General features: G+C 35.8%; 1 protein-coding gene across 1 annotated transcript in view; it reads left to right on the top strand.

Annotated features, from left to right (window-relative positions):
• The window catches only part of LOC104509747 (dystrophin-like), a gene marked incomplete at its 5' end in the record, with an annotated part of 131,193 nt that extends 122,775 nt beyond the window's left edge, over positions 1-8,418 (top strand). Inside the window, 2 exon segments of the mRNA XM_010151784.1 lie at positions 7,697-7,873; positions 8,371-8,418. Coding sequence (XP_010150086.1) covers positions 7,697-7,873; positions 8,371-8,418 — 225 coding nt within the window.
• Positions 8,419-11,117: the final 2,699 nt, after the last annotated feature.

The following is an 11,117-nucleotide window of genomic DNA, read 5'->3' as shown; positions in this document are numbered from 1 at the left end:
GCCGAGTGTGAGAGGTTATGTTGGGAAAGTCAAATGAGGTTTGTTGAGTAATGACACAGACCCAGCTAGTTTTCGCTCTAGATGATAAATTGCTGACGAGGAAAGAAACATGTTCCTTACTGTGAATCATCCTAGAGACAAGACGTCTGCCATCCTCTTTTTATTTATAAGCATTTCCTTTAGTGTGCTAAATGTAAGTCATATTCCTCAGGACCTACAGATTCAAACTAGTAGCCATAAAGGGTTTTATGGAATATTCCTTTATCTTTTTTTTTTTTCCCCCCCCAAAGTATAACATATTATAGTACTTGCAGCCCTAGAGTTTTAGGAACCCTGAGTATCCTTCTTCTCTTGTTTTGTGTGGGGTTTTTGTATGCAGTTATTTCAGAGAATTGCAGTCATTGTCATAAGGATTTTGATTCTTATGTTTTAAAAAATGTTAAATACAGTGTAATAACTTTATTGTTTATATAGTGACAACCTGTCACTTAAAGAGGCATTCAGATTTTGTCTTAAGCACTTGTGCTTTTTAAAACATTTCTCAAGGAATTAGGAGAAGAAAACAAATTTGATAATTTTCATTATCTCCCTGTCACTTCAGATTAGTAGTACTAATAATATACCAGTACCCATGGTTCTAAAATACTGAATTAAAATCAAATTCATTACAACAGAATTCTAGAACTCATCTGTGTGGATGAGGTGTTTAAAAAAAATAAAATTAACATCCATTAGTAGAATCAGAAGAATTCATAAATGCTGAGTAAAGAACAAATAATAAGTGTAGTTTACGTGGTTATTTAAAAAGTTTCTTTATTAAGAAAAATGAGTTGCAGAGTTAGAAGTCAAGTCAGCATACAAAGACATGTATTAGAATACAGAACTTAAAGAAAGGGCGGAGAGAGAAGACCTCCCTACTCACAGACTGGGAAGACCTTCAGTTTAATTCAAACTGTCCATGAAGTCTGTCCAGTTTATAACATCTTATTAAGACTAAGAGTTTCTGCCTAGTAGCTACACACATCTATGCAGCAACTTCATTTTATACCAAATTTTATACAAGGAAGAAGGTTACTAATAGGGTAACATTTAAAACCTGCATGAAAACTAGCATAGTTTGATGCAGTTTTTAATTGTTTGGGTAGACTGCAGTAAACTGGGAAAAATTGAGATTTACAATATAGTGTTATTAAAACCAGGAAAAAGGAATGAATATCCCAAAAAAATTTCAGCAGTGCTAAAAAATGGAGTAGAGGAATGGGATGAAAATGGTGGCAGACAGGTAAAATATATTTATTGTGAATATCATGTTTAATTTAAAAATAGTATAATAATAATCAAGTGGACAGTATCCCTGCCCATGGCAGGGGGGGCTGGAACTAGATGATCTTAAAAGTCCCTTCCAACTCAAACCATTCTACAATTCTATGATTAAATATTTTGAAAGTATATAAAATAATTAAAAAATATTCAGAGAAGAGCAAAATAAAGGTCAGAGCCATGTAGACAAGACCTACATCAGAGAAGACTAAAGGGATGAGATTTTTAGTCGTAAAGAATAATTGTCATGACAAAGGAGGTCATCCATCAGCATTTTCTTTAGTAACACTGACACAAGTGGGTATTTGTTTAAATGAATAGTGAGTCATTGTTTTATTAAAGGAAATAAATTTTTGATTAATTGGTATATATTTTTTGTTCTGAATTATTACTGTGTGATATTCTATATATGAAAACTCAGATGTTTAAAAATGGTATATTTGAATCAATTTCCTTTGCTGAATGCCTGTCTTAAATTTCTCAGGCAGCTCCTAGGAATGACCAAATTATACATATATAGGACAGTCTCAGAACCTCAGTATGCTCCACCTGGGATTGATCCAGGGAATGGTTTCTGAGTTGGGAATTAAAGGGAAATGAAAGAAAACGTAAATACTGACATGCAAAACTTTCTGAGTTATTGCCTTTTCCACATTATGAGTATGTGGAATTTTAAGCTTTTGGGTTTTTTTCCAATATATTTAGGACCTAATTTTGTAGTTAGCTGGATAACATATAGAAAGCCTAAGCTGTATAACATGAAGTAGATTTCTTGGTCCATGACTGAAAATCCTATGGCAGAGAAATACTATTTTTACTTACTTAAATCAGAAATAGCTTATTGTCTGGATATCACGTTATATTGAGAATATACTCTATCAGAACACAGTACCGAAGACAATGAATTCAAACAAAAATAAAATAATTCACGTTTTCTAGAATTTCTGTCGTGGTCTAGCCCTGTCTGGCAGTTAAGCACCACCAGTGGCTCTACCACTCCACCCTCCCACCACTCTCCACTCCCAGGGAGGGAGGGCCAGAGGGAAAACAAGGGAGGTTGGTAAAAAGTTGAGATAAGAACTATTTAATTATATAAATGAAACTTGTGGAGTTACTAACAATGCTATTGTTAATAAGTAATTAAGAGAACAGAAACACCGAACAAATGATACTGGATCTCACCCCCCTGGACGGACACAGCCAGGCTCCAGGACAGCAAAGTTAAAAAAAAAAAAGGCCTGGTAGCTGAGAGCAGGGGGAAAGAAAACTTTCAAGTGCCCCTTCTCAGAGCAAGTTCCCTGACAAAAGATGCTACTTCTCTGCTAATCACCCGACCCGAGGTGGGGACAAAGACCGTGTTGCCAGCGCTGCCGGCAGGAACCTCCGAGCCCCCGCTCTCAAACGCCTTCCGGGTTGCCTTGCAAAGTCTCCCCCCACGCCCCAGCCCACTCCCACTGCCGTGGGTACGGGGGTGACAGTGACCGCTCAGCTTGATGTATTATGGAATGAAACAAAATCTTATAGTCTGGAACCAGTACAGTTTCATTGCTTTGGTAATAGCAATAATGTGAAAAAGTCTGCTGTCACTATAAACCTTTAATTTTTGATTAATTGGTAATTTATGTCTTATCATCGTATTAAAACAAATTCATACCTACTTCCTACTTCTATTGAATAGTACCTACTGAAGTGGCTACCATATCTTCCTTAGCATTTTAAGGTTAAAATCAACATTTTCTAGCCTTTCTGAACACGTGATAATAATTTGCATACTTAAAATACAATTTTCTTACATAATTCTTCAATTAATTTTACTGAATAATATACTCATGCAAATTCAAATTCCACTGCTCTTTCTTACATTATTTGCTCTTTGCAAAAAACATGTAGGTTAACAGATTTAGAGCTGGAAATTTTTTCTGAAGATCAAGTGTTGGAATAAGGAGTAGAAAAGTGAGGTAGCAGATTTGTTCCGCCACTCTCTCTTCTTTAAAATTTGGTTGACTTTGTGCATCTGGCTTGATTCTTGTTTCCTTTCAAAATTAATACAAATATTAATTAGCAAGTGTAGAATATTTAAAAAGTGAATTCCATCAAAAAATTAACAACGTGAACTGGAGCTGTGGTGGGTTTTTGGGGGGGAGAGGGTGGGGTGTTTGGTTTGGGTGGGTTTTTTTGTTTGTTTGGGTTTTTTTAATAAAGTGAGTATTATATCCAGGATATAAAGCTCAGGTGTCATTATTTTTTTGACAACGAACTATTAGAAAGGAATATACTCTCTCATCTTCTATTCTAATCATTAAGGTCGAATACTAGTGAACCTTCAAGATGAAAAGTAAAATCTTGGTGTGACGTTTTAATAGGTAAAACTACCCTTGAAGCTACATTTAATTTCTTATAATTTATGATTACCAGACTCTTCAAATAGTTTACTTTTTATGGTATAAGATCATGAGGGTCTTTATAAAACATACTATTTTGAACTTTGTGGCCTTCAAAATATTGCAAAGAAAAGCAAGAAATTACTACAAAACCAATTTTTTTTCCTAGCTGTACAAGATGCTATCACAAGAATGTTCTCTAGATTTCACCTTGAATAGTTGAGATTATTCTAATCAGCAGAATTTTGCAAGACTGGACCACGATTTCATCCTTTTTTTACCGTGTTGGCATATAAATGAGATGTTTGTCTTTCAAGTTAGATGAGCAGAAGGACACTGAACAAGCAAAGGTGGGGTTTTTTTGTGGTTTTTGGGTTTTTTTTTTTAATCTAGTTGTAGTTAAAATAGAAGAAAACAGATTCTATCATACTTTATGGGTTCTTTTTTTTCCCCAAAAAAACCTGAATTACCTAGCTGTGTTCTGTCTCTGACTGTAACTAACAAAAGACAATTCCACTTATCATTTGTATTACCAAACACAAGGTATATATCTGAGCCATAATTTTTAGTAGAGGTGCAGGGAAGGCAGAACAATGTGATGGAATATTGTCCTTTTCAATGTTTAGTACAGCTTTTATTTTCTTTAATGACTCCACTGAATAGGGTGCATGTAGACTGGAATTCTGTTGCACCTAAGTAACTGCAGCATTCTTATTCCTAACTACCCATGGGGAAATAAAACACAGATGTTCATTGCTGACTTCCCATGTCTATCTGAACCCATGTGAGAGAATGGCTGAGGGACTGTGGACTGATTCATTTTCCATGGCAAGAATGGTAACTGGTCAAGGAAGTGTCTGCTCATGCTAAAGGTGTTTTTTCTTTTCTTCCTAGTACATTATAACCTCCAAAATCTTTCCTGTATTACTTCAAATTTTATGCCTTCTCTTCTACAAATGAAGGAAAGGCAAATCTAATTTTTTTAATGCATGGTGAAATAGAACCATTAGATTCTAGCTACAGGGTTTAACCAGACTGTGACACAGTGTTAGAGGGTAATTTTAATTTTCTTTTTCTGTGTGGCTTTCTAACACTCATTATTTTTCTGCTTCCTGCCAAAATAACACAACATTCTTTGATCCCTGCCTCCTTTCAAAAGTGCAGGTAGTGTGAAAGAGCTTCCCACACACAAGCAAGTAATTTGTACTTCTCATAACTGCTAAATTAGCATTCTCCCTTATTGCTGGAATGAAGTTGCTGCAGAGTTGTGTGCATCAACTTAAGAATCTGCTGAAGAGACTAAGAGTCTTTGGTCAGTTGGTCTCCGAAGTTCTCAACTACATGTTCTCAGCGTTCATTCTGAGGCTTATGTATTTCAGAAAAAATAAGGGACAGAAACACAAGAAGAGTCATAGGTAGTGGTGCTGGAAATGTAGGGAGTTTGAAGAATTGGTTGTAGAAAGGTTGCCCACAGAAGCTGTGGATGCCCTATCATTGGAAGTGTTCCAGGTCAAGCCGGATGGGACTTTGAGCAACCTGGTCTAGTGAAAGATGTCTCTGCCCATGCTCGGTAGTTGGACTAGATGGTCTTTGAAGATCCCTTCCAACCTGTCCCTGGAAACTTTCAAGGCCAGGTTAGATGGTTCTGAGCAACCTGGTCTAGTGGAAGGTGTCCCTGCCCATGGCAGGGGGGTTGGAACTAGATGATCTTTAAGGTCCCTTCCAACCCAAACCATTCTGTGATTCTATGGTCCTATGGTAAAAGCTGAATATGGCTGTAGATTTTTATCTGGAGAACATTCCTGTCTCTGTTCAGCAGTTTCAATGAGATATGTGCATGCTTGTATTAAGAATTCATTAAAAAGCAGGTTTTAAGAAATGCCTAAATATTAAGACACTGAATGGAGTAGGGAGATGTGTATTTTTACACTGCTATTTGAATATACCTATGTAAAAATTTATTTGAGGCTTTTAGTGGCTCAGTGGTGTACTGGATCCTTTGTCTAATTTAGTACAAGTTTTTGTGAGCTTTGTTTGCATCATCCAATTTATTGTTTTGAATGCCAAAAAACTCATAGTTGTTAACCTTTTGTTAGAGAAAAGGAGAAAATCTTAACTTTAAAAACTTGGGAAAGAAATTCTCACTTCAGACTAAAAATAAATTGATGCAGTCATCAACCTAAAACTTTGGAATTCTTTCATGCCTGATTGCATTCTATTCAGGCAGCAAGAGGTATAGTGTGAAGTTCACTATTGTAAGGAACCATGGCCATAGCTTTTCAAAATAATGGACTTTATTTCACTGAGGAAAGGATTTTTGTTTGGCTGAAGAAAATCAGCAATTGTGACATGTTCTTGCTTTACGTTGATGTCTTGACTGGTCTAGAAGAGAGCATTTTTCTTTCAAACACAAATACCACGGGGAGAAAAATAAAAGGAAAACAAAAATTGAATAATTAATGGTCACTGACAACATATGCAGTTTTAAATTCTTTCACACATTTTAGAGATGCTAAAAGTCCACAGTAACTCTAACTTTTCTTCCTTTTGGTCTTCTAACACACGGAATTGTGCAGTTAGGTAGGTGTATTGTGAAGTATTTTATCTTTCACTGAAACGACAATTAACTGACTTCTTGAAAAATGGTAAATGTTGGATTAGAAATATACAGCAAAAAGGAAAAACAGTGATACCTGATAAACTATTTTTTGAGCTGTTACTTTGATATCTGTTTAATATCTGTTGAAACAAGTATAAAAGAGAAGCATTAACAGCAAAATAATTAAAGAACATTTCAGCATAAATATGTAAAATAGGACTTTTTTCTGTTTTCTTAAGAAGAAATGGGGTTTAAACAGATCTAACCTTGGTGTAGAGGAATTAATGAGGGACTGAAGTCAATGGTGCTTTGCTTTCCCTCTAGCCATCATGTCTCCCAGACATAGTTTATTAAGTCTTCAAGGAAAGGATGGACATTCAGGCATTGTTACTCAGTTATTGAAAAACTGTTATTATTGTGAAAGCTATTGTTGACCCTCTTGAGGGACAAGAGGCCTTATAGAGGTATTTGGATAGATTGGAGCATTGGGCTATGATTAATGGGACGAAATCTAACAAGTCAAAATGCTGGATTCTGCATGTAGGATGGGGTACTGCCAGGCTAAGAATGAACTGGGAGAGGAGTGGCTGAAGAGCAGCCCTGAAGAAAGGGATCTGGGGGTGCTGGCTGGGAGCAGGCTAAACAGGACTCAGCAGAGTGCTCTGAAAACCAAGAGGGCAAACTGTATCCTGGGGTGCATCAAAATCAACATAATCAGCTAGTCAAAAGAGGTGATTATCCTGCTGTATTCAGTGTTAGTGTGGCCTCATCTTCAGTGAGTGCAGTTCTGGGTCCCAGAGTTTAAGAAGGATGTGAAGGTCCTTGAATGTGTCCACAGGAGGGCAACAGACCTGGTGAAAGGTCTGGAAGGAATGTCCTAAGAGGAGCAGCTGAGGACTTCCGGCTTGTCTAGTTTGGAGGAAAGGAACCTGAGTGGCAACCTCATTGCTCTCCACAACTTCCACAAGAGGAGAAGTGGAGAGGGAGTTTCTGACCTCTTCTCCCTAGTATCCAGTGTTAGAATGCCTAGGAATGGTTCAAAGCTGCTCCAAGGGAAGTTTAGACTGGACATTAAGAAGCATTTCTTTGCCAAGAGGGTGGTCAAACACTGGAATTGGCTTCCTAGAGAGGTGGTCAATGCCCCAAGTCTATCGGTGTTTGAGAGGAATTTGGACAATGACCCTAACTGCATACTTTAATTTGGTCAGCCCTGAATTCATGAGGTTGTTGGACTAGATCATCATGGTAGGTCCCTTCCAACTGAAATACTCCATTCTATTCCATTCTGTTTAATTAGCATTTTTCCTCCTTTTCTTTTCTTATGCTCATTTTTTTTTCTTTTTAAATTTATAAAAACAATGTTTTGTTTTTCTTTTCTAAAATCTTGACATTACAGAGCATTAAAGATAGCCTGGGGAGACTGCTGGGTCATATAGACATTATTCAAAACAAGAAGATACCGGCTTTGCAAAGTGCTACACCAAGGGAAGTGGCAAATATACAAGAGAAGCTGAATCAGCTTAATTTCCAATGGGAGAAAGTTAACAAGATGTACAGGGACCGACAGGCGTAAGTAACTTTTAAAAATTATTATTTCTGATGGCATCCATCAGTATTTGGTTTACTGTTGGTGATTGTTTCTTAGTCTTCTTTTGGTGGAACTATCTTTCAAGGTTGCAAACAATACTTCCTTATAACTAAGTGTAGAATGTTTAGAGGGAATTGTAATTTACTTTATGAGCACTTTTGTAAAACTGAAAATAGTTTGACCAACTATCACTTGCATTAGACCAAAACCTGGCATGATATTGCACACCTATCCCTATGTCATTATAAATGACATTACTTGACCCTAAGATAGCATTAGACATTTACACTTTTGTACCTGTATTATTTATTTAAAAATCTGAACCAGTGGTGAGTACCTCATAGTAAAATCCCTTTTAATTGCAGAGGATTTACTAGTTTGAGGAGTAGTTCTCATTTTATGTCTAAGACGCACAACTAGAATTGTTAGTGGCTGTAAATCCAGTGTCATCTTTTTATGTCTATATGTTAAACATTATACAGCAAGACAGGACACTTGAGAAGTATAGAAGGGCATTACATGATAATTAATAAAACTGTGATCTCCTACATTATCATACAAAACTTATTTTTCTCCTTGTATATTATTTCTGGATGTTTTAATCTGGGAATCATATCATACTTCAAAATGTAGCAAACCCTATGTTTTAAATTTTTGGAACTGTGCAATAAATACCTAGGTTTATACTTCCTTTTCCATCTGATATATCAGATGTTACTGGCAGTGATACAGCAATTTCTGTGATTTATGGGATATACTTCTTTTTCAGAATGAGTAATTTAAGTTAGCCTTAAATAAAAAGTCATAATTTCAAGCACTTATTCAATTACCACAGAAAAGTCCTTGATAGTTCTTCCGAAAATGTAAACTATTAATCTGATACTGAAAATCTTAATCTATATAAGACTAGTTCCATTCATTGCAATTGTCCATTCATAGTGATTTTAAAGAATTGGTTCTCCAGATTGCTGAAAACTTGATATGAAATGTTTCTTTTGATATCCTACCCCAGCAGACAATACATTGAAATTTACTACAATATCCCTTTCTGCACTACACATGTTTATAAATAACCCTGATCTCAGAAAATGCTCTTATAACAATTATAATGTTTCTGAACAGATTAACTTAATGTCCAAATAATTACTGTGTTGTATAGTAAAAAGAGGTATGAATCTAAACATATAAACAGTGACTAGAAGAAAAAATGTACTTCCTGTGAGCTTTGTAACTTCTGTGTTTTCTTTGTTTAGAAATAGTGGTCAACAGCTGACACTTTGCAAATTTGTACAGATGTATTATTTCCACTGCCAGCCAGTTACTAGCTTTGATTTTAGGTTGCTGGAGAGAGACAGAGAAAGTTTAAAACAATAATAATGAGAGAGAGTAATTATAAAAAATAATCTAGTAATCTTCATGTCATCTGTTTTGTCTTAACATTTGAAGTGTAAGAAACTGAGATAGATTTATAATCTTGTAAGGTTTTCAGATTCTCCCGTGCACAGTACTTTTTTTAAAGATAATAAGCCTGTCCTGGGTGCGGTAAGAAAGATTGTTTGGTTTCTCATGGTGCCACATAGAAAAATGAAGGTGATGTTAGAAGCTACTGGAGCTAAGCTGCTCACACAGATAATAAGAACTGTGGATATTTGGTGTTGTGCTTTTCCCAAACTCTTGCTGGTATAATAGACCAAGCTCTGAAAAACCCCATATGCATTTTCTACCACTGGTGCCTAGCAAGGAGAGCAGAAAGCTTAGACCACCAGCACTGACACTCAGTTATCCTTTATTTAGACTAGATGATATTTAGCCAGCTGCAGGAAATATTCTGAGGTGAAAAGAATTCATGTTTGTCAAGTATTTTGAGGTAATCAGATAAAGGCACAAGAGAAGTAAGAAGTATGATTATGCTCCAGCTGGTGTTTGCCGGGGGGAGTCATCCACTTTTAGTGCAATGGACAGCAACTCAAGGTGATGATAAGCTTGACTGCTGGCATTGCACACCTTTCTTTTTCTTTGAAATGTTATGTTTCTGGTGCCAGTCTTATTGTGTCACTGTTTCAGTGTTTTTGTTTGAACTCTGAGATGTTCCCTACAGCTTCTGCAGTTTTATGAGATGCTTTTGGACTGCACACGAATGCTAGCAGATAGATGAAAGAAGGTAATATGGCCTTTAGCATTTTGCTTCTAGCAGTTTGTAAGAGGTGAAAGTATCAGTGTTAAGTCTCCTCTTGAGACATGGATGAAGCTGTGTTCATGAGATATGCTATCAATGCTGATGTTTTAGGACAGTTTGGAATTATTATTGGAGCTGTGACCTGCTTTCAAGGGAGTGTATCTAAGTGAATGTGAGTATTCCACGTTTGAAAGGTTACAGAAACAAATATACTATAGTATGTTAGTTCCTGAATATTGGTTTTAGGATATCAAAGCGTTGTAGTAACATGAAAATTACTGTTTAAGTAAACACAGAGTCAACTGTCACCATAGAGGGAAGAACAGAACAACTTTCCCTGCCCTTGTAGTTACTAACAGAGAGCTTACTATAAATCTTACAGAAATCAACAGGAACATTCATGTTGAATTCTTTTGTGTGAAATAGATTTCCTGGAAGTCCTGATTCATACCTAGATACTTTGTAATTAACTTTATAATGAGTTCCTTTTTATTAGAAATCAAAATGTATTTTCAGTTTGTTTTACAGCTGAGTACTTGCCAGTTTGACAAAAACTCACTGTGATGATTAATACTCAAATACCTTCACGAGTCCAGTTCTACAGTATTTGAAAACCTTGTTTCACATTGTCACTTTAGCATGTTTCCTGTTTTTGAATAAGTATTCATACTTTATTTAGTGTAAGATAGCAGGCAATATTTCATTGAAAAAGTATAAGCAAAAATGCTGTTATCATTTTAGTGTACTCTTTCAGTTTTATTAGAAACCTGAGATGAATGTAATTTTTTTTTTGCTTTATATCTCATTTAAGAATTATCTTCCAGGGCATGTGTTATAGACTACATTATTGCCCTTCTAATTAATCTGAAATCTACTAAAAATTAAATGATGTGAGAGAATGTGGGAAAGTAGATACCAAATGCCTTTACAAAGTGTTTTTTGAGAATTCTGAAGAAAGGAAAAAAACAATATGCCAGTCTTATATCAGTACAGATCCCAAAAGGCTAATAATGCCGCCAAAACAGATTGATGGGATTATAAAATTTAAAAAAA

This window comes from Eurypyga helias, unplaced genomic scaffold (assembly GCF_000690775.1).
Source record: "Eurypyga helias isolate BGI_N326 unplaced genomic scaffold, ASM69077v1 scaffold7005, whole genome shotgun sequence".
Taxonomy (NCBI): Eukaryota; Metazoa; Chordata; class Aves; order Eurypygiformes; family Eurypygidae; genus Eurypyga; species Eurypyga helias.
This window is presented reverse-complemented; position numbering and strand designations above follow the sequence as displayed.